The sequence below is a fragment of the Camelus bactrianus genome, chromosome 32 (genome assembly GCF_048773025.1).
Source record: "Camelus bactrianus isolate YW-2024 breed Bactrian camel chromosome 32, ASM4877302v1, whole genome shotgun sequence".
Classification (NCBI taxonomy): domain Eukaryota; kingdom Metazoa; phylum Chordata; class Mammalia; order Artiodactyla; family Camelidae; genus Camelus; species Camelus bactrianus.
The window spans coordinates 18615259-18640061 of NC_133570.1; the positions used below are offsets into that span (position 1 = coordinate 18615259).

Here is a 24803-nt window from a genome sequence, read left to right on the forward strand (position 1 = left end):
CTGTGATACTAGGCAAAATCCAAAGTAAAAGTCATCAGTTCAAGCAGAGACCCCTTGGTGTCTCTTGTTTGTCATGTAAGAGTAGTTTTACAGCTTGAACTATTAAAACTAACACAACCCTGCAGCCATTTGTATCTGACACAAATATTTATCTCAGCTACCGACTTTGTAAATTAGACTTTATGCAAACAATACTTCTGAGCCACTAAACTAGAAAAATAGAGTTTTCTACACTGCAGCAAGGCTAAATTAAAGTTACATTTTTCAAAGCAATATATTCATTATCCAATTTGTTTCTCTGATCTTCTCTTATTCACATCAAAGTATCTCAAATAAGTCTGATATATCCACAATATCACTTAGTTACCAAAACAATATAAACAGTCTATTTCTATAGCTTCATCTTTGATACAATTAACTACGAGATTTCCTTCTTAAATTAAAAAATCACACATATAAATACATACATACATATATAAAATAAAACCAGCCTTAATGAGAGACCTACACTGACAGACCTAGGCATAAGGCTGCTATTTGCCAAGGATCCTAAGGAGTCATGTATTACATACAAATAACTCCATTAAGCCCTAAGGCAGGGATTGGCCAAATATTAGCCTCAGGGGTCTGACTTTTCTGTCCTAAGGGCAGGTAAAGATGACAAGTATATTATCTTGCAAATCCCAACTGGCAATGAAGAACCAAGGCTTTCCTCACAGGGAAGGGTAGTTCATCAGACCTGAGACTGACTACCAGAAGTCAGCCCCTCATGAGACCATGAGAGGTGCAATGTGACGAGTGAGCATATGAGGTGCAGGATGGGAGCCAAGTTACAGAGATAAATTGATTTTATTTACCTTTGTCCTGGTCTTCCTTCTCAAGACAGACAATAAGTTAATAGGAATCATACTGAAAACCATATTAAAATATTTGTAACCTGGGTATGTCATTTTCAGATAACCAAGCTACCACACTGTGGTAGAGTAATAGCATTGAAAGCCCCAATTCTTTACTCCTCCCACTGAGGATGTGGTAATGACTCAGGGCTCAGTCAAGTTCACTTGCTTGGACCAATAAAATGTGCAACTGTGATACAAGCAGAACCTTGACAAGCACTTGCCCCTCTGCCTTCATCATAAGAGCATGCCCAGGGTGACCCACTGGAGAACTCTACACGTTGTCCCAGGGGACATCTCAGATATGAGAGAGAGGCTAGGCAAGATCAAGGAAGCTGCCAAGCCAGCACCCAGCTGACCAGCTAAGTCAGACACGTAAGCAAGCCCCACTGAGCCCAGCTCTGATCAGAGCTATGTAAGCAAAAATAAACGTGTATTGTTTTAAACCACTGAAGTTTTGTGGTTGCTTTGTCATAAGGCATTACTGTAGCAACAGAAAACTGATATATATGATTATTAAGCATGTGAAAATTGTTTACTTGCAAACCGTATAAAAGCTCAGACTCCATCAGAATGACTACATGACAGCATCTCAACTATGACATGAGTTGTGTGTGTTTAAACAAGGGTTTGGGAAATCACTGTTCTTCAGGTGCTTGTAAACAGTTATATTTTAGTAGAGTTGCATCAAACATGAGACCTTTCCTATTATGCTACTTTTAAACTCAAAATCAGAAGGCATCAAGGATACTGAGTTGCTAAGATTACATCCATTTCAGAAAATTATCTTGTACAATAGTCGACTTCCTAGGTGCACATAGGGGAATAGCACAGTACTGCACTACCCCCCTGGGCTAAGTGCATACAGTGTATTTCCTATTTCCAATTTCTGTGATTTCTCATTCTGTATCTTGATAGAAGCCAGTTGCCTAACTCTACAAAAACACTAGTTTCTAGTGAGAAGAAAAAAACAGCTGGATTTCTATTCCTACTTCCTGAAAAGGCTTCTCCAGTATTTGAGAGTCTAATCTTGGCATATCAATCTAGAAGAAACTTTATAAGCTAGGAAATCCATTCTATTTAATAACCACTGAGGACACTAAAACAGCTAGGTGCCCAGGCAAATTACATTTAACAAACAGGAATAAGGCAAGCCAAAACAGCGTTTCTAAAATTTGATGAGAGGAGGACCCAAGTCATTGCTTTCTTGTGATCCTTCACTGATGTCCAATTCTTTCTGTACCAAGAGAAAGTAGAAGAAGAAGAAAACATGAATGTCTGAGAGTCATGATACCAAATGTGCTAAGACACATAAAATACTTTTAAGTTCTTCAGAGGAAGCTCATCATATAGATCAAACCTAGTTCTACTAATCCTATTGTTCAGTCATCACCCAGGAATACAGTAAACCTGCAGTATTAATGAGAAGTGGGCATTCTCTAGATATAGTAAAGCGAATAACATCAATTAGAGTGTTTCTAAATTCAAATGTGTTTGCTCAAGATTTCAGTAATTGTGTTTGCAATCTCTCTAACATGATTTATATCCCACATATCTAAGTAACAGAACAGGCCAGAGATCAAGTCCTTTGAGACTAGAGCTGGTCAGCTGCAGTAAAAATCCTTTTACTGACATTTTCAAAGTTTAATATTGGATATTTTATCTTATTTAAACCTAAAGGGCATGTCGAAGTTGAGTGTGCCATCAAGAACAGGCTCACAGGTTCTTTTCTGCTCACTCAGAGTGGAGAGATGCACAGGCTGTACACTCAAGAGATTAAAAGCAAGTGGAGAATATGAACCATATTAACGGTCTGGTCCCCGGAGCCCTAGTGGAGACTTTGCTTAAAATGGAAGCTTTTGATGCAGAACCAACTTTTTAGATTTAACCAAGGTTCTCACTCAAATGGCCTCTGTGACAGTATTAGTACTGAAAACCTCCAGCTCATTCTTTCCAAGGCTGCCAGAAATACAAATATCACAGAAACACATGATCCAGACTGCTGCCCACGGTGGGCACAGGAAAGAACTAAAGTGCGACAGCAGAGACGGCTGCGGCTTATGCCAGCTCAAGTCCTTTTACAGCACTGATTCATGAGCTTAGGTAAAAATCTTTTCATCCAGGTCACTGAAATGCATCCTTGAAGGCAGACTGACTTCAAGACTCATCAATGTTAATGATAAATGTGGGAACGAAAGCCAATTGCCACGGTATTGCATATTTAGTAGCAAGAACCACTGAACCAGAGCAGGCCCTGTGACATACTAGTTTGAAAATACCTGATTCTAAGAGAGAATAAGTTTTCCTTCCATGTTGTAATGAGAATTCCAGATCTTCTACAAGTACGCATTTAACAGGAAATGCAACAGTCCTCACCATACTTTCATGTCTGATTCCCCTGCACAGATTACATTTTCCCCTTTACAAATTAATGGAGAATTAGTTTTTTCTTAGTGGTGGTAGTGTTCCTTATCTAGACATACAGTTTCTTAGATGTTAGCTCTTAGATACCCTTCACTTAGTCTTCTTGAGAAAAGCAGTAGTATTTCTTCTTCAAAGTTATGTAATTTCTACTTCTCTATCTTGGCGAGAAAGTAACACTTATTATGACAATCTATTTTTTCTGATCCATTTTCTATTACTTAAAAAAAAAAAACCTTTTTACACTCATGACCATGAAGAAAAGACACTCTATCTTTAATAAAACGCCTAGTTCAGGTCTCAACGTGCTGGCCAGTGAATGCCTGAATACTGCCAACACCCAGCGGCCTTCTGGCAGCACCGGGCCTTCTAAAAGCTGTTCTCTGGCAATAGTCTTTCACGCAAGCACTAATTTTATTATAGCTAGTTTATGATTTTCCCTCATTTCCCTGCTATTTTTAAATGTGGGGCTGTAATAGGAGGCGTCTAGAGGCCCAGGAGATGAAGGAACCATTACACACGGTTGGGCCTCTGTGGTATCAGTGGCCTTTGGAAGCTAAGGATTCAAATGCAATGTCAAAGAGTATTTTAATACAGGGTCTCTCAGGGGAACTCTGCCCAATGAGAAACATATTGCTTTGCTCTCTGGATTTTCCTTTTAATTTCTGCTTTCAAGTCCTTGTGGTCTCTCAACACTCTTCCCGGTTTTATTCTTTAAAGTTATTTTTGTACATCGCCCGTTCTAGCCAGACCTATTTAGCTACATTTAACAACATTGTCTTGGGGGATGAGTTTTTGACATCTTGCATAATATACCAATAGTAATTTCTGTAACACAATAAAATAACCCATGATGTGAACAAGACCTTGCATGAAAAAAATGCCAAATTTACATCATGTCATTCTACATGTAACTTTGGGATGACAGCTTTCAGAAAGACTGGCTCTGAATTTATGCAAATTAGAAAAAAAAGTTTGAAGTAGTAGAGTGGTTTTCAAAGATAGTTTATTGGGAAAAAGACATTTATGAAGCAATGGGGGGAGAACCATGTACTTTTCTTAGAAACTTACTTTTAATAACTGAGATAAGCAGAGCTCTCACATAGGAAAGTGACAATTCAATGCCCTGGGCCCAACCAGCACCATCACAATCAATCTCTGTAATCAGAAAAGGGGAGAAAAGGCCAAGACAGAACCCAAGCTGCTCAGTGATAAATACCAAAGCACCCTGACTTTAAGTTGGAAGAAAACACATGTGGAAGAGTAAGCCCAATCGATGATAAGAACATTGAGTTGAGAGTCGGAGGGCCTGCAGATTAGTTCCAAATCCACTTCTAATCAGCTCCACAGACAACCCACACACCTTGGTTTCTTCATCTACAAAATGAGAAGAGTGCTACAGATGATCTCCCAAAGTCCTTCCACCTCTAAAATTCCATGTTTCTAGAATTATTACGGGTCTGATTTATTTCCTGTTGCTTACCTTAACTATCTTTATTTATTATTCCTTTAATTCTTACCAAAAAAAAAAAAAAGGCAAAACATAAAAAGACATGTTGGGGAAGCATCTGAATGCTGAAACTGCATTTAAAAAAAGAACGAATATTGGAAATGCTGCTCTTCAGCACTACATTCATTCCGAAACAAAATAGAGAGAGATGAGAAAGTCATAGCACATAAAAGCACGGCTCTCGCAATACTATTAAACAGTAATAATCCCTGGATCAGACATTGCCTAACAAATGTACTCTGTGTGGAGAAGCTGAAAGCCCAAAGCAACACTAGAACTCTTTTCCAGACTATCACCAAGCACAGATTACATTCTGTCATTAAAAACAGAACAAAACAATTTAAAGTAGTTTTTATACAGTACAGAGGTCAAACACTAAGCAAAGCTTATTCCCCATTAATGTCCTTTTCTATTTACCTATTTTCATTACCTGTGTTTCACTTTTCCTAACATAAAAACCAAAAGGCAAATAGATATGCCACTTTATACACCCCTGCAGAGCATGAGGAAGCAGGTAATCAGGCTGTGCCACCACAGAGCCCTGCCAGTGGCTCCTATGTGGGATCCATAAACCAGATCAAACTCTTTAGCCAAAGTCAGCTCCATTCATTCTACAGTGTATCCTCCAAATTTACAAATAAGTTTATCCTTTGTAAGAGGAGCTATCAACTTGACTGATAAAAGAAATAAGGTTAAGATTATTTGAACATTCTGAAAGTAAACTGCAAAAACCCAAAACAATATTCTTTGGTTTAGCCCCCTTTGACAGTATGGGATTCCACAGTCATATATACCTTATTCTTCTCTGGCATAACCTCTGCATTGAGCTATTGTAGTTAATAACTACGCCTCTATAGCATGACAAACGGGCATAATCTGGTAATGTTCTTTCTGAATTATCCACTCTAGATTGAAAAAAAATTTGTTTCACATGTAGAGCTTAACAAAAGGGGGAAAAAAAGAACTTTAGACTTTTAAATGTGGGTGTTAATAGTACAGATAGAGCTTCAGGAATGTGTCTGCAATTTGACAATATTACCACAACTTCAAAATGTAAGCTCTTTTTTCATAATATGACCCATCAGAGCAGTATCATCACTCAACCAGGTCAAAGTTGAGTTCGTTTTATATAATCTCGGTTAGACATGGTTTATGACCTCAGTAAGTTACCAGAAGACACAAATACTGCTTTACCAGTGATGCAGTGTGAAACCCGATGGACTACAAGTTGAGAGTCCCTGATATGAGAACAACTGTATGTCCTTGGGCAGGCCTCTCTGTCTCAGGGTCTTTGCTGTCTCAGCTATAAAATGAGGACAAGGTGCTCTCTAAGATCCTTGCCTGACCCAAAAGTTGTGATTCTAAATAAATAAACATCAGGAATCAAAATATTCATTAGTAAAAAGCACATAATAAATGACTTCCAGCTATGACAGACTAGTTTGTAGAATAAGAATTCCTTCGCCAAGAATAACTATAAAAAATGAAAAAAATGGATTAAAAACTCCATTTAAAGGACTGAAGTGGTATCAAGGCACCCAAGATTTGAGACCAAGATACTGGACAAAGGGAAACTCATTGAGGTGTGCCTGACATTCTCTGGAGAAAATTTCCAATTCAAAAGAGTCATGGGGAAATGGTTGAGAGCTCAAAACATAAAGTGGCCACTGTGAAGCACAGAAACTTAGCAGAGCTTTCAGCAATCACATGGGACTAGGAAGAGGAAACCTGAAGTTCAGGACTACCAGGGAAGTGGGGACATGGCCAGTACTACAGAAGAGTGAGCCCAAGAGTCTGAGCCATCTTTACCCTCAAGATAGTCACTCTTTTATAACCACACACCTAGAGGAAGAGAAGAAAAGTAAAAACTAATTTCAATAAACCGTGTTGATGGCATTCCCGTGGTATTAGTAAGATGAAAACTGAAGTTCAGAGCCCACAACAGCTGGGGCCTGGTAAGTACCTCAGGCTTAAAGTTGGGACTGCATGGTTTGTGATACATCTGTTAATAAAGCAATCTCACTGGTTTGGCAGGTTTTTTCCTAATCATTTTCTTACAGGATCTCATGCAGTAAAAGTGGCTTTATAACTGAACAATGTTAGGAACCAGAAACCCAGTACAGGCTTTACAGGTATTGAATAGTTTTCCATTCCAGTAATTTAATAAAGAAAACTCTTATAAGACTCTGCTGAACGTTGGGAAAAAGTCACTAACAGAAATACTCATACTTGACCTTATAATTGCTCTTACATGAAAATGCCCCATTCTTCCTCTCCTTTAGGTAAGAAGGCACTCCAGCTGCTTTTTTGGGGGGGAGGGGGGACAGTAAGGGTATCCTGCGGTAGAGAAAAGTAATAGGTTTTTAACCTACTACTATTTAACCTATTGTAAGAGAAAAGGAATCTTACAAAAATTTTTTTTCAAACTATGCTGTCTTTCTACCACTCCACTCTCTTATGATACTGAGGTGGCGAAAATATCCCATCAGTAGATAGGGTACAAGGTGGGAGCTGGTAGATTTGGTTTGGAAAGGCTGGCCAAATGGCTCTGATCCCTGGGATGAAGCAGCATTAGATTACAATAAGCACAGAAGTTGATACACAGAAAGGGACAGGCTTTAGAGGACGGTATTAAAAATGGCTAAGAGATCAACAAAACAGGGATTGCCACCACTGCTTTTATCACAGGGATACTTCAAATGTATCAACACTCAAATCTTGGTTAGCCTAAGCCCCTGGGATCAAGTTAATAAAATATCAAAGGAAAAATAAGTACCTCACTGAATATGGATTCAGGAGAGAGCTGAATCTGAATTAGCAGTAAGATCTGATCAGATAAATAGGTAGAACTATGATACTGTCAAGTGTACTTAGTAACTAGGACTTCTGACAGCTTCCTGGCTAGAGCAGGAGGATGAAGATGATGAGGATGGTGGCAGTGGCTCCTGCGGCTTACCAGCTGACCAAATGCTCTGTGCTAACCCTTTTATTGCATTTTATCCCTATATTATGGATTAGGAAACTGGGGCTTAAAGAAATTTAAGTAACTTACTCCAGGTCACATAACCAGGTAAGTGTCAGGGTGAGGACTCAACCAAAGTCTATTTGATCTTAATCACATTCTGTTTATAAATTTTGATAGGCATAGTTAATTCTCATATTTCTAGAGAATTTGGGAATGCTTGTTGTCTTCAGTATTTATTCATCCTGTAATCATTTTAGCCTCTTGGCTTGCCTAGTGAAACCTCCTAAAAGATAGTTAAAAAGTAAAAATTTAGACTTAACCAATTACCACCAATTCTAAATAGAATCAGTTTAGTTAACTGATTAATTATTAAAGTGATATCAGAGACTGAAATGGTAAAAATAAATAAATTAGATTCTTAGCATTCTCAACCTCTATCTTCCAGAAAGACTCAGATATGTTCTAACATACCTCCAGAAACCAGCAGATACCTGGCTAGCGAGTCTGCAAAAGAATGTGGATTAAGGAATAAAAGAAATAAGCAATTTAATGGTGATTTCTTTGGGATGTGATTTCTCTGTAGTAAAGGAGAACTTTGAGATTTATACATGTTTTATGGTAATTAGAGGAAAGTGCTTTTACTCAGGGAGAATAAAAGATTCTGATTACTGCTTTGAAAACCAACTTTCTCCTCCCAATAGTGAACTAAAATTGAAAATAAGATTCCTAATTTGGATCATCTGTAGCAGTGGACAGGAAGGGCACTGTTCTTACAATTTATTCTCATCAGATTTTAATTGTTCTACCCCACAATGACATAGAATTAAACAAATCTCAGTGATGTCCTTACAAAATTAAAATGGACTGTAGGAAATTATGCTTTTTGTTACTGTTTTTGTTTTGGAAATTATCTTTTTAAAAACTGGACACACAGGATAAATTTCATTTCAGCAAGGATTAATGATTTGTACCAAAAATTCTATTCCAAGCAGCTAGCAGAACATATTTTATATTGTTTTCAAAAACCAGTATTTTATATCATTTTCTAAAACCATAATTCTAACATTCATTAGCTGTGTGGCCTAAAGAAAAATCACCCATCCTCTTCAAGCCTTAGTATTCTTATCTATAAAACAGGAATAATACCACTAATCTGCTTCAGTTTCTCCAAGTTTCCATGGTCCCCAAAATAAATAAATGCAAAGTTAAAAATCAAAGAAGTGCAAGTTAATCTAGCAGCTGTTTGTCAAGAGAGCTTGCCACCCACCACACGGGAACGACAGCATCATAGCATTACAAACTGTCATCAGTACCTTCAGGAACAAGAGCACTCAGATGCTACTGCAGTCTCCAGTATGTCGAGTTCTGTCTGTTTCTGAGTCTCTTAATTTTGACCCTTTATGCTCACATTGCAGCTCTTGGTTCAGTGCACAGTCCCTAATATGGGTAGCATATCATTATCAAGCAGAAGACTTCTGGTGTAGCTCAGGGAGCCCATTTCTCTGGGAAATTACTGAACTATATCAAACTATACAAAAATCCATTCCTGAAATCCAAATACAAGCTCTGGGTTTTTGCAGCAATAACATGAAATAATGCAAAAGAAAATGAGAAATTATTTATAAATGGTAAACACTGAGTATATACATATAATAATTATCACTGATAATCATTATTTTAAATGACTTGGACTCTTAACTTTCTACAAATTGTATCATAGAGAAAATATTTAACAAATTCAGGATCTTTGGAAGTGCCACATCTTGACAAAAAAAGCCCACTATTCTTGAATACAACAAATTTAAGCAAGTCACTGTTGATCTTGGGGGACATCACTTCATTTCTATAGGCTCCCTATTTCTTAAGATAAAAAGAGAGGGTTAGCTCTGGTGATTTTTATTAAATTGCATGAAGTAGTATTTCCTGCCCCATCCTATCACCTTTTTGCAAAGAAGACATGGCTCCCCACAGTCAATGCTATAAGAAAAGGCCACTGGCCATGCAATCAAGGCGAGCACTCCCACCTTCACTAAAGCAGAGTTGAAGAGACTGTCATTCCCTGTTTCTGCTCACACCATCCAAACCTCCCTAGGAGGCCACTGTGCAATTCATCGGTTTCTAACATTTAGTTGAAACTGGTTTCACCTATATGTGAGTATTTTGCTGGGATGGTATTCCAGGATATGCTGTGTATATACAGCCAGGAAGGAAAAGGGAGCTGTGGTGTGATTTTGTTTTCTTGGCATGGGGGCGGGGGGGGGGAGGGGCAGAGACAGGGGCATCCAGTGAAATTTACTCCATATAGGTCCGCGCCAACCAAGAGGTCTGATCACTAGAATTACCGCTCATCCCTCTTTCACCACTAAATCCTCTTCTTTGTTTTTCCAACATTTCATGGTGAAAAGTTACAAAGATAAAGAAAACTTGAAAGAATTACACAATAAATAGTAATATATCCTCATTAAGAGTCTTCAATTACTAACATCTTTTATTAAATGTGCTACTGTTAAATGTGGTTTATCACATATCTATACATCTTTTCATCAGTTTTTTTTTAAACAATTTGAAGTGAGTTTCAGATATTAGTATACTTTTCCTCAAATACTTCAGCATATATATCACTAACTGGAGCTCAGTATTTACTTTTTTATGAAAAACTTATACACAGTGAAAAGCATTTTAAATGTTATCATTTGATGAGTTTTGACAAATGAATACATCCAGGTAACCCAAATGTATATTAAGAGATAAAACATTCCCATCATCCTGGGAAGTCCATTTGTAGCCCTTTCCAGTCAGTCCCTGCCCTCACTTCTGCTCCCAAAGGCAACCATTGATTTGTTTTGTTGCATGTATTTTACAACTAAATGGCACTTTATATATCTATTCTTCCACTGAAGGACACCTGGGCTATTCTCAGATTTTTCTATTATGAATTAAAATGATATAAACATTCTTGAATAAGTCATTTCGTGGACTTATGTTTTCAACTCTCTGTGGTAAATACCTAGGAGTAGATTTGCTCGACCACAGGGCCAGTGTATGTTTCCATTTTAAAGAAACTGCAAGGACCTTTTTCTAAAGTGCTCATACTGTAAAAAAAAAAAAAAATAATAATAATAAATAATAATAATAAAGTGCTCATACTGTTTCACATTTCCAACAGCAACATATGAGAATCAAACATATATGCAAGTATGCTGCGCATCCTACAATTTAATGTTATAATTTTGCTTTAAACAGACATACACATTGTAAAGAAATACAATCATCCTCAGTATCTGCAGGGGATTGGTTGCAGGACCCCTGTGGATACCCACATCTGCAAAGCTCAAGTCCTTTATATAAAATGTGAATCAATCCAGGTTGGTTGGATCTGCTGATGCAGAACCCACTCAGATAAGGAGGGCTGACTGTATGAGGAAAAAAGGTAAAAGTAGTCCTTTATATTTACCAACATATGTATTACTTCTGGAGCTATTCTTCCTTCTTAAAGATCTGAGTTTCCATTTGATATCATTTTCCAACAGCCTGAAAACCTTCCCTTAGCATTTCTTATAGTTCAAGTCTGTTGATAATTTTCTTGGTTTTCACTTATCTGAAAATGTCTTGATTTTGCTTTCATTCTCAAAAATTATTTTTGCTGGGTATGGAATTCCAAGTTGACAGTGTTTTGGGCTTGGGAGTTTATTTCTTTCAACATTCTGAAAATCTTGTTCCACTGTCTTCCCTACTCCTTTATTTCTTATAAGAAATCAGCCATCATTTGTATTGTTGCTCCCTCTTTCTAACACATCACTTTTATCCTGGTTACTTTCAAGATTTTCTGAAGTGAGCAACAACTGAAATCTCTGTTCAGTTTCTCTCAGCCTTAGCCGAGTTGTTTGGAATCTGCCCCCACATGCTTACTTCAGGGATTACCCCGATATGGGAAGATTTTATACACAGATTTTGAGGTCCTCTTATGTAGCTCTCTCCTTTTTGGGGTTTCCTCCTCACTTCCTGGTTGCTGTTGTAAGCCCAAACTCTGTCCTCTGTATTCACACCAATAAAACTGTAGGTTCCTACAGAAGTTTTAGTAGCACTGTGAGGCTGGTGCTGGCACTCTAGCAAAAAAAGGATTACAAGGAAATTCATCTAGTGTTATTCCCTTCTTCCAAATGTTAATTCTCCTCCAATTTCTGCCTGCTTTTGGTCACTCTCTAGCACCTTCACATAGTTTTTTTTTTTTATTTTTTTTTATTTTATACTTTGCTTAGTGTTTATAATTTCTATGTGTGGCTGGGCTGATATAAGCTACGTTGCCATTATTAAAAACTGAACTTTCCTTCTTTTCCTGTGTATCTACAGAGAATACAGATGATTCTCCTATAATTAGCAGGTACTATGGAAAAAAGAAGGTGTTCTGTGATTCACACTGATGTACTTTCGGTCTTCTGATTAAACATTAGAGCCACAAGAGACTGTAATAACACTATTCAATAGAACTTTCTGAGATAATAGGGTTTTTTCTATTATCCAATATTGGTTGTCCAATATGATAGCCACTAGGCACACAGGCTACTAGGCACTTAAAATGTGGTTACTGTGATTGGAGGAATGATTTTTTTTACTTTATTTAATTCTGATTAATTTAAAATAACCACATGTAGCCAATGGTCACTTCATCAGGCAAAATGACTCTAGAGATCATCTGATATGGCCTTTCTGTTTACAGACCGTGAGCCAGTAACTAAGAGAGTTTCCAGCAGGGATCTGCCCATGAAATATGACCACCAGTGGCAACACCAGGATTCAAATTTATCTCTCCCAGTTGCTAGTCTGAAGCTCCTTCTACCCTGTAGAGGAAGAGAATGCAAAATGCTATGGCTAGGAGAGGACAATGTAATCGTAACAAAGATGTAATAGGTAAGTGTGATAAATTAGAACCTAAAAAAGTATAGTTGGAAAAAAATGGAACAGTTGAGGGCAGAATGATTTGCAAACATATCATTTAGTACACATACATAAACACATATTCACTGGGTGTGCTATTTCCTTTGAGGTAATAATTATTTCATCAGTTGGAGAAAAAGAGCTTTTTCTAACTCATTATAAGCCCTGATGGTCTAACTCAGCCGTTTTACACAAAATACAAAGAGCACAATCAAGAAACTGATGTCTAACCTCCACTCTCCACCAAGTGTCTCCTTTCCAAGTCCTACAGTCTTCAGTGATTTGAAGAGTTACTACTTAACAATCTTGTTTGTTTCTCAAAAGACTGTAAGATACACACCCCTGTAAAGGTTGCCAAGCATCCGCTCCTGAACTTAATACTCCCTGTGAGGATATGACTCTCAACTAAAATGGAATGTTTTTTACCTTTTAACCCACTCTCTTGTACTACTGGAAGTTAAGTGGTTACCTCACTACATTCTTGCTCTCTGTCTCTCACACACACACGCATCCCATAAACCTTTGTGTGGATTTCACACCAGCATTACTAATATACTAACATACATGGTGTAGAAAATGTCTGCAGAAAGCTCCAAGAAAAACAGCATTGTTTTCGGAGAAAGTGCTGTGGTCAGGATGATGTCATTAAAAAACATCTAATTAATTTCCTGTAGCCACATCCTGAAGGAAATCCAAAAGGCTTGATTTTCTCACAAAGTCAAGTAGTCTTTTTGGGGGGACAGTAACTGTTCCTGTGAACCCACAGGTGTTACAAATTGATAACGATTACGATTTGCCTTTAAAATGAAATTTCATTTTAAAAAATTTTCATGTTGGAGGCATTACGAGAATATAAAAAGTAGCCTTATTAAATGTGAATTTTAAATTTTAGTTATTACTGACAGCAAAGCAATTGAAGAAAAAAATGAGTAAATTTAGTTGGCATTTACTATTGGGCTTCAGGAGGTTTCCTCTCCAGATCTGAGTAAAACACAGACTACTATTCATAAGAACCAAGGAGAGGAAAGCACCCGTTACCTACTGTATACCCTCAACATTTTTCCTCCAGGCGCTAAGTATTTATCAGCACTGAACTGGAACACTACAGTAGGTCTGACAGAAGATTTGAGCACCTTGAGGGCAAGAAACAATGGTATATTTATCTTTAGACCGAAGGGCATTTATCACCTGGCACGCAGTTAAGTACCAAGTCACCAAGTAAACATGTGTTGAATGAACAAATGAATGAGATAGTCAATATAAATAAGCTATTCTTCTTTCCTTCCAGAAGCTGCCAGTTAAAATGGGGAGAGGACCACCATTACAGATAATCAGTAAGCACTGTAACTGAGTTATCAGTAAGGGCTTTAGTCTGCCAATCAATTTGAAAAAATCTAAAGATAATATGAAGTGCTTATGAGTTTACAGAGCCTTTGTGGTGAGCAAATTAAGAAAATCTTTTAATTTAAAATACGTATAATACTTGTTGACCCAGAGATCCCCCTTGCTCCATAATACTCTCCTCCTAAACATCTACAGAGAGACTTGTAAAAGGTCTTTTTCACCGCAACCATGTTTGTAAAAGGAAAAATCCTCCCTGAACATTCCATCACAGATGAATGGTTTATCCATAATATATATAAATACACAGAAGTTCAAAAGAACGTGGTTGATCTGTATGTGCTAACATGAAAAGGGGTTCAAGACTATTAAGTGAAAAAACATTTGGGAAACAATATCATACTCCTACTTATGAAAAACAAAACCATAATAGACTATATATACATAATATATATAACAGGATGGCAGAAAGTATCTGTTCTTTGCTAAAGGAATCAACTATCTCATCACTCAGCAAAACATGACTAATATGCTAGCCAGGTTTTGAACCCCATATGCCAATTTCTACATCTCACTCAAGCCAACTTGAGTTCTACCTGTTCCATGAAGTTTCCTCAAGTCTGTACTGGTCGGTCTCTCCTCTGGAATTCCAGAATTTTGGCAGCGATTAAGAGAGCATCATTTATTGCTCAAGCAGTGTTTTAATATTTATGTTCAAAGGGAACACAAGCCTCTTGGCGGTGGGGACAGGGGGGTGACCACACACCCAGTGCCTAGACCCTGAGCCCTCAGCACAGAGCCACATACACGTCAGGTGCTTCGTGAGCAGACGTCAGACTTAACTGCATTAAATCCCACAAGACTGGCCAACTAAAACTCTGAATCTAAATAAAATACATATTATTGCAATAGCTCCTGTTAGACATATTGTATATTCCTTTAAGTTCTGAACCAATATTAACACCAATCTTAACAACTGATGGTTAGTTTCAGGGATGTAGAAATAAAGATTTCAGTTAATTGCAGGCGGGTAAGAAGCAGCACTCCAATATAACCTTAAAAATTAAGAGAAATGGTAAGAAAATAACATTAAAATTCTCAAGAAAATTAATAGTACCCTACAATTGCCTAGGCAAACACAACAGAAGAGACACAGTGAAAGAAAAGAGAAATTCTATAGATCAGTCCAGAAATCAGGTAAGTATGTTTCAGCAACACAGAGCAGAAGCATGGGCTAGACAGCAGAACATCCCAGAACAGGGCTTCTCCTGTGGTCAAGCTACAGCTAACTGACAACACAGTGGGCTAGAGGGAAGGGGGAACCACCAGAGAAGGCTGTGGAAATTACTAAGGTTTTGATAATCAGAAACTTTGAGGAGAAGATGAATGGAATTTTAAATAGTAAAGGAGAGTCCACAGACCCTTAACTACAGTAGCTGGGCCTTCTCTATCATTAGAGGGGAAAAGGGAAATAGGTTTAAAAATCAGTCTCAGGGTCTCTCACCCTGAGAGAGGATTGTACACGAGGAAAATTTCTCAGCAGGCAGGCTTGTGGACTGCAGAGGCCAGAGGAAGGCAAAGAGAGAGTCTGTGCGGTGGCAACTCTAAGATGGGAAAGTTCTGGGGAGGGAACTGGTACCAGTATTCTTTCAAGGCCCCTTCCATCCTTATAATTCAATGATTTCTTAATAATCCATTGTACAGCAAAGATTTATGAAATCTAGGTAACACAGGCTGTAGAAAGTTACACTATTAAGAAAGGGGAAGGCAGAAAAAATTCTCTTCTCCTTTTTAACATCACAACCCTATTTCCCTAATTAAAATTCTGCCCTATCTAGTAATTGGGCCAACATATACATCTCAAAGATTAGGAAAACAAAATACAAATCCAGCTCTGGACATATATATAGCTATCTGTTCGTTCACTAAGTGGCCCTATCTAGATAGTTATGCTGTTTTAGTTCTTAAAATTGGCTCTCACTGCTCCATGCCATCAGTATATCTGCCTCTAGAAATTGGATCCCTCTTTTCATCCTCTTAAGATTAAGAAATCAGATCATCTGGCTTATAAGAATTCTTTGTAAACTAAGAGTCAAGACACAAAGACAAAAGGGTTGAGGCAACTTTCTTGGGAATAAAACTGTCAGAAGTCCACGGCCTGTGAATGGTCTGTTTTGGTAGCTTTCAAAGGCTTTTTTCGACACCCATGGATGAGAGAGACTCTGTAGAAGTCCAGCCTTCCCAAGGGGAAATTCCAGCATGCCTTGGAGTAAAGGCTTTTTTCTTTCCCAATTCCTTTCTAGTACTTGACTATGTTCTAGAGACAGGAAGATGCCGGGTCATTTGAACAACATAATTAAACTCCATAATGTCCTATAGTGAAATTCTAAGATGTAAATATAACTAAACATATTTCCCAACACACAGATAAATTTATTGTTGCCTCTGTTATTAACCTTCTCCTTCTTATTTATAATATTATATTATTACTACCATTTATGGAATTTCATTATGGAATTTCAGGTACCAAGCTAGGTACTTTACATGTATTATTTATAGTCTTATCACAACTGTGTATAGAATAAATAGAATCATCATTTTCTGAATAAGAAATCACAAGCAAAGAGAAGTTTAAAGTAATAATTTTCCCAAGATCCCAGAGCCACGAAGAACTTGAGCAAGGATTCAAATCTGGATCTATTTCATGAGAAACCCACCCTCTTGTCACTGTGTAGGCACCATCATGTTGCACCTACTGGATATCAAGTTTCAGGGAATATTACATTTCATTTATCTAGAAAAGATTAGAATGATATTTCTTTATCATTACAATTCAGGCCTCTCACCTTAATAAGCTTCTACCACCTGAGTTAAAAATCCACCAAAGAAACAACATAAAGGATTCACAGTAGTAATACTCCATCTCGGATAAAGCATAATGTACGCTACTTTAATTTAATAAATATATCATGATGACATAGCTCTTTGCTAATTTTACATACGTCTACTCCACAGCACCTTTGAAGAGAATAAGAACAATGCATCTGACCAAGTTGTCAGAGCCTGAGGTCAGGCACCATGTCTTATCTCTTTGTCTCTAAGGACTGTACGTGGCAGATATCCAACATCTGATTGTTGATGAAAGTAAAAGCAATGATTATCAACTTCTGAAAGTAATGTTTTAAGTTACCTAAAACATTTGAACAGCCAAAAAAAAATTGAAAATATATTTCAAGAAACTGCTTTTTGTCTGCAGATAAAATTCCTACCTCTCGATCCTTGAGTTTCATGGCAAGCACCAACTGATGCCTGTGGTTAGTGAGAGCCTCCCGGTAATTTCCTTTGGAGAAGAATGCAGAGCCCAGATTTCCGTGAGCTCGGCATTCTCCAGTCTGGTCACCTGAATTGGGTTTAAAATAAATAAATAAAATTTCTCTAAGTTACAGCATTATTTGTAATATATAATGGTCATCTTAATTTAAAAGCCATAGATCTACTAGCTAAGATTTCACTTGCCTTCTTTTAGAAAAATATTTTCTTCTTCTACAAGACTCTATGTGGGGAGTTATGGTCCTAGAGCGTCCCGGAAATGAGAGGTTAACAAACCAGCTTGACGCAAACCAGCTGCTGTTTGAGTCGCCTCATTGCTTTGGTTCTGAACAACCACCAGCTTGTTGGTTTGGTCACTTGACTTCAAACCTACCATAACATATTGCTTCTTTACTGGTATGCTGACAACAGACTCACCACATCCCTTCTCTTACTGCAATCCTGCCAGTCCTTGAATAATCACTGCAATGATTTTCATAAACCACCACAGCACAGAGGAGTGAGGTAACTTGCCAAAGGTCACACAGCTAGTAAATGGCAGAGCCAGGATTCTAAATTCAGCAATCTGGCTCCACAGTCCACATCATTAACCACTGCACTATACTGTCTCCTCCAACAAAATGATGGTTCATTCTAATGTAGGCAAAATTAAAATTAAGGTAAAAGATTCACCCACAAATACTATCATTTGGGGTATTAAATCTGTGAGCCCACATCTCTGAGGAGGCAATGAATATGTTAATCCATATCTCTTGGTCATTTGGAAGCCTCGGTACCTCGTTAAGTAAAAATCCCTAAAGACCCGAGTATTCTAAAACAGAGAATGTTCTAGAGATACAACCACTTTTCACTTGCACACGTTATTCCCATTCATGTCAGGTTAACCAGCATTACTTCCTTTCTTGCTGACATTGAGGAGAGAAGCATCACTCTACCTAAGGTCTTGGCTACATCCAAGTCCTGCTGCATGTATCCAGTGCTCTTCTCTGTGTTTCCAAGAGACCAGTAAGCACTGCTCAGGGCAGAGAAAACGGAACCTCTCAGTTTGAGGCTGCAGGTGCCAATCTTCAGAGCGGCTTCTAAGACAACCACAGAGGCCCCATGATGGCCAGCTGTCAGAAGTTCCTGCCCAACCACAGACACGACCACAAAGGGACTCTTGTCCAGTTTCATTTTCTGAAGCTGCTGATAAGTGGGCTCGAGGGAGTCTGAAGAAAAAAGAAAATAAGAGAATGTACGATGGTATACAAAACAATCTTTTCTAATACGTTCTAGAAACAAATGTTTATCATACCTTTTTATGGCCTGTTTCAAGTACAAACTCAACCTTTTAATCTAGCACCACCCTCACTATCCACGTATCCATCTTACTCCGTAACACCAGCCTCAGTCCAGTAATCTCCCTCCCTCACCCTCTCACACGTATGCCACACATCCTCGCCATGGTCCTTCTTTGATCAGGACCCACCCCTTTCCCTGAATGGTTCTGCCCTCTCAAAATATTTCAGGCTTCTCACCCGTGTCCCGCCTCTACTGTATACAGGCACACCTCGGAGATGCTGTGGGTCTGGTTCCAGACCACTGCGATAAAGTGAACATCACAATAAAGAAAATCACATAAAAGTTTTGGTTTCTGTGCAAATCAAAGTTATGTTTATACTATAGTCTATTATATGGTATCTTAAAAAAAACCAATTAATTAAAAAGTATTTGATTGCTAAAAAATGCTAACCAACATCTGAGCCTTCAGCGAGTCATTATTCTTTGCAATAGCAACATCAAAAATCACTGATCACAGGTCACCAGAACAGATACAATAATAATGAAAAAGTGTGAAATACTGCGAGAATTACCAAAATGTGACACAGAGACACCAAGTGAGCAAATGCTGTTGGAAAAGTGGCGCCGATAGTCTCACTTGACACAGGTTGCCACAAACCTTCCATTTGTAAAGAAAACAAAAATCAAAACAAACACACACAGTATCTGTGAAGCACAATAAAACGAAACACAGTAAAATGAGGTCTGCCTGCACACTCCCTGGGCCCTCCAGCCCACGCTGATCTTTGTATCTAAACTTCTACTGCATTTTTATAGTTAGTATTGCAGTTTGGCCCTTAACCATTTCAAAGTTGTTCGATGTGTGTTAATTTTTAGCTTCCCAGCTAACTCTGAAGCCCACTCTAGGACTGTTTAATACTTTATTACAACTCCATAGCAACTGGCACAATGTTGGCACTAAATTTTAAAACCTGCCATTTCCACATGGGTGAAAGTCCCTCACACACCTGGCTTCCATGAATGTTTGTTAAACCTGAATCTGAATGACTGATTAATAAATTCCACCTTTTTCCCCGAAGATACAATAAAAGAAGCTCTCCCAATAAAATAACCACCATCCTCACTGGCATCCAAGAGCCCACTGCTGCTTCTGAGACCAGTATGACCACATAAAAAAGTATTATCAATTTTTGCTGTGGTGACAAATGAAAGCATGAAGAAATCATCTGTGTTCACTAAGGTAGGATGAAACACAAAATTAATGTTGATCTCATTTTATTTTCATGTGGTGTTTGGAAAGAACACAGATTAGGGGTCAGGAAGCCACAAGGAGATTTTTTTACATTTGAAGCTATTTTTGAAAGTAAAGGACCTCTAAGCTCCTTCTCCCTCGTCTTTTTTTTTTTTTAAGACAACTGCAGAGCTAATGACTAACCCTACAATGAGGTAGCACTTATAACACATTTGTTGTTAGCTTTTTTGAAAAACTATTTCATATTACGTGTTCCACTGTGCATATATTAAAAAAAAACTATGAAAGGTTGGTCTCTTTAAATTGTGAATCTCTCAGCCAATAGCACTGCATTAAAATGTAATTTTCACAATTTATGAATTTAAATCAACTATCCACTAAGAAGCTCTCCTCTGAATCAACATTACCACGGAAACCTCAAAACCTACTAGTGCCTAAAGCATTTTTTCCCTTCAATCAGATCACTAAACAGAGAACAAAGAACATTTTTACACCTGTCAAGATGCAAGCAGTGCACAGTACCAGTAAACACTAGCTAACCAATAGGGTTAAATACAGGCACGAGAACCCAGAATTCCTAGAACAGGAAAAGAACAAAGCCATATTAAAACAGCTATGAGCAGAATTTTGGTGGTAACTGCTGAAGGATTTGGCAGCCAGTGATGATCACATTAGCATCCCACTGACCAATTAGCAGAAGCAAAAAATGATAGCATTTTAGGGCTGAAAAGACCTTGAAAGCACTCTTACTTAAGAAACGAAGAATCTGAGTATTTAAGAGATTCATGCAAGGTCAGACAGCTTGGGACAGAGCCAAGACAAGAACCCATTGCAGGGCTCTAAGTCCAGGCTCTCTGAGACTAGACAAAATTCTTAGTTGTTCACACAAGAAAGAAATTCTGGTTGGTTTAAGTAGAAAAGAAATGCACTGAGTGGCTACAGGGAAGGGTGGAAAACCAGAGCTCCTGACCCACAGTCAAAATCATGCCATAAAAGCTACCTGCTAAAGGTAACATAACTGTGGCAACTAAACACAGGACACCAAAATTTGCAATGCTTCCTCCACCACTACCAAATGCCACCCTTGGAAAATGCATATCACTATTGCCACCCGCCACCACCAGGACAAATTCTGTGTATCCCTTCTTCTTTGAGCCTTTAGCTCCTAATTCAAAGGTGGACTTCCAATTATAAAGAAAAAGGGGAAAATTAGGATCTCATGTCTTCATTTTTATAGTGGAGAGCAGGAGGTAGAAGTATAAGAAGGAAACTCCCAGAAGAGAAGAAGATGTTCAGACACTGACAGTTCAAAATGACTGATGGCCAGCAAAGAGTCTACGTTTCAGCTAGTGATTTTTTTAAACCACAGTAACCATGGCTAAGTTCAAAAAGAGAGCCATCCAATGGAGCTTTAAACATAGACAGAAGTAGAAAGAAGAGAGAACACTGCACAAGTAGAAGGCCAAGGGAAATCCCTGGAAGATGCCCAAGAGAAAAAGAAATCTTCACTTGTACAAGTTTTTACTAAATAAAAACAAGAGGCAAAAGGTCAAACTTCCATTTGCAGTATATAGGAAAGAGACTATAAATATTTTAAAAGACAAATTATAATGCAAGCTCATATACAGTATATGTTACATGAGTTTGGAAAAGGGAGTGACCATCAAGGGTAATCAAAAAGCTTCATAAAAGCATAACTTGATTTCTTGAGGAAAGGGTAGGACTTAGACAAATCTTTGCTTTTTTTCTGCTGGTAGAAGGTATTTTAGGCAGAAGGTTTGTCCTAAACAAAGGCACCAGGATAGCTGCATGGAATGATGGTCAGGCCAGCTTAAAGAACCAGAGAATATTTATAAGGAAGGAAGCTGATATGGGATAATGGAGAAAATACTGAGCTTAGGATAAAGAAACCTGAATTTCAAAGCCACATAACCTTATTTTCTCCCTTTATTATATGCATCAGTTATGACTGTGGTATAGTTTACATAAACCCATACATGTTATAAATATGCATATGTCAATATTAAATACAATATGTGTATACACATGTAAAAATATCTATGTGTGCATCTATGCATGTGTAAAGATACATATATATACCACACAAAAAAGTCAATTTCCCCTTACGTAAATTTTAAAAATGCTTTAATGTCAAACTTCTCTGCTTTGGGCTGTAATTATGTCTAACTGGTTCACACTCACTAATCAGAAGATCTGGTTAGCAGCTATATATTCATTTAATAAATATAAGTGGTAGGGTAAGTTTTTTTAATGTATAAAACAATGTATAGGCCGGACTAAGTGATCTCTGAGAATCCTTCCAACTATACCATTCTACGACTCTAATTCCTATTCTAGAAAAAACTTAGGCTGCTGGCAAAAGGAATAACTTTGTGATTTTCTCAGGCTAGGTGGAACAGGGTTTTGGCAGCCTGTAGCTGTTAAGATGTTTTTCTTTCTAGAAACTATACATAATATATAAAATACCCAATGTCAAAACAACTTCATAAGAATGTAAAGGCCCTTTGCAACCATCACTGAACACCAGTTACATGCTTTCAAAACGTAAAGGTTTTAAGAATTTAAGATAAACAAAGTTGTAGTTCCTGACACTTGAAGAGCTTGTAGGAATGTAGTAGAGGCTAATAATAAACACATCATCACACTCAGCTAAAAGATACATTATATTTCATCAGTTCTGAGATGCACATTTATTTACATATTAACATCTCTGAATTTGATGTTTAATACCTTGAACTCAATGGTGCCTCACAGTGATTGGTTATTTCTATGTCCAACTGGGGCTAAAAGAGCTCTTTCAGTTTATATAAAATAAAAAGTGACAAGAAAGAACTATGTTATCATTTCACCATTAGCATTTTCTTTTTTCTTAGTAATTTGTAATATAATGATACAACTTTCAATCCAGACACCTTAGCACTGGTAGGATGCGCTATGGGAGCCCAGAGGAGAAAGGTGCTAAAGTGGCTAACCTACTCAGGTAGGTCTGGGAATGGTTTCTGGAGGTAATGATATCTGAATAGAAACTGAAGATACGGAAAACAGTGTTTTCCAAGAACTGCAGGTAGTTTTAGCTGAGAGTGCCTTGGTGATGAGAATGAAAGAGGGGTAAGATCTTTTATACTAAGGAGGTTGGCCTCTGTCCTGTAGGCAAGGAGGGAAAATGCAGAATTATGAATAAGAGAATGACAGATTACATTTATATTTTAGAAAGTTCATTCTAGAAGGAAAGCAAAGCATAGACTGGTTTGAAAGAGATAAAACCCAGGAAAATCAGTTAGAGGAAAAGTCCTATATTTGCAATGACAAAACAGATGGAGAGCAAGGGATAAACTTTAGACATATTTTAAAATATACAGTATTTTAGGAATAAATGCATTTAACAAGCACGGCATCTTACTCCAAAGGAATGATGCTCCGCTGGCCAAGGTAACTAAAATTTTTACAGACTTCAATCTGTCTCAGGCACTCTGAAGACATTCTGGGGCCTTCCAGGTTATCCTCACAACATTTCACTGGCATACATGACTAAAAAGGCTTCAACTTTCCTAAAAACTTCTTGATACCACTACCAATTATTCTTGGATACAATGTAATACTGAATTGCAAATCCACAAGACTGAAACAATCCTGGAATAAAATCTCCAAAACAGGGATCCAAAGAGGGAACAGCAACTACTGACAAAAGGAGAAAGTAAGCCAAGTATTACGAGGGTAAAGTACTTCCCCAAAACAAAATTTACAGGTAAAGTTCATAATATTTTCTTCATTTTAATTTTTACCTTTTCCTAGGCTAATTCCTTAGATAGGAAACAAAAGTGAAAACCACTGGGCTTGTCACAAAAGGACAAATATTGCATGATTCCACTTACAGGAGGTACCTTGGTGGTTGCCAGGAGCAGGGTTGAGGGGAATGAGGAATTACTGTTTAATGAGTACAAAGTGTCAATTTGGGAAGATGAAAAAGTCCTGGAGAAAGCTGGTGCTGATAGTTACACAGCATTGTAAACATACTTAATACCACTGAACTGTATAACTAAAAATGGTTAATTTTATGTTATGTACATTTTACCACTATTTTTTAAAAAAAACCTTTTGGTTCACCCTAAAAGAAAAACTTAATTCTCCTCAAAAAAACAGAACAAAACAAAACAAAAAAAACAGAAAAGAAAAGAAAAACAGACAAGGTTTAGCTCTTTGTCTGAATCACTTCACATTTTTCTGGGTTCGTTTGGGTGTTTATTTATATTCTACTTCTTTCCAAAAGGATTTGAAGGCCTTCTATAGAAATAAGGTGGAAAACAGAGAGGTCGGAGTGAGTGGAAAGTAAGGAAAACTCACCACAGAGACCTGTAAGCCCTGGCACACTTCTTAACAGTGGCCGGGACACTGACCTCTAACGCTTCATAGAGGACAAAGCAAAAGAATAAACAATCATTTAAAAACTTTCTAGACCTTTTAGATAAAAATACATTGATGCTCAGGAGAAACACAGTTTTTCCAGGCACAGAGTGCTGATCAAGCGGACCATGTGTCCTGTGCTGTGTTGGTTCCACACCCACATCATAGGTGCAGGAGCAAGCTCACCACGGCTGCTGCCCATCTCCAGAGTGAGGGGAAGGGCATCATACCGCAGGGGGAAGGCGTCCTAAGGGGCCAATGCTTGATTCTCAAAACAACATCAGGAGGTAGATATTATCATATCCCTTTTTTTTTTTTTTTTTAACAGATAAGGGCTGAGGTCTAGAGAAAGGAAGCCACCTTGCTCAGTCAATGGAATAGCAATGACAGGGTTGGAATTAGATTCCAATCATTTGGGGGGAAAGTCTATTTTTTTTTAACATAACAATG

The 24803-nt window shown here is 37.8% G+C and overlaps 1 protein-coding gene across 3 annotated transcripts in view; it reads right to left on the minus strand.

The window, feature by feature from the left end:
• Positions 1-24803, minus strand: part of TTC28 (tetratricopeptide repeat domain 28) — a 478119-nt gene that overhangs the window by 220938 nt on the left and 232378 nt on the right. For all 3 annotated transcript variants that reach the window (XM_074356732.1, XM_074356731.1, XM_074356733.1), the window contains 2 exons: positions 18334-18606; positions 17338-17468 (listed from right to left, as the gene is read on the minus strand). In XM_074356732.1, coding sequence (XP_074212833.1) covers positions 17338-17468; positions 18334-18606 — 404 coding nt within the window. The remainder of the gene's footprint in view (positions 1-17337; positions 17469-18333; positions 18607-24803) is intronic.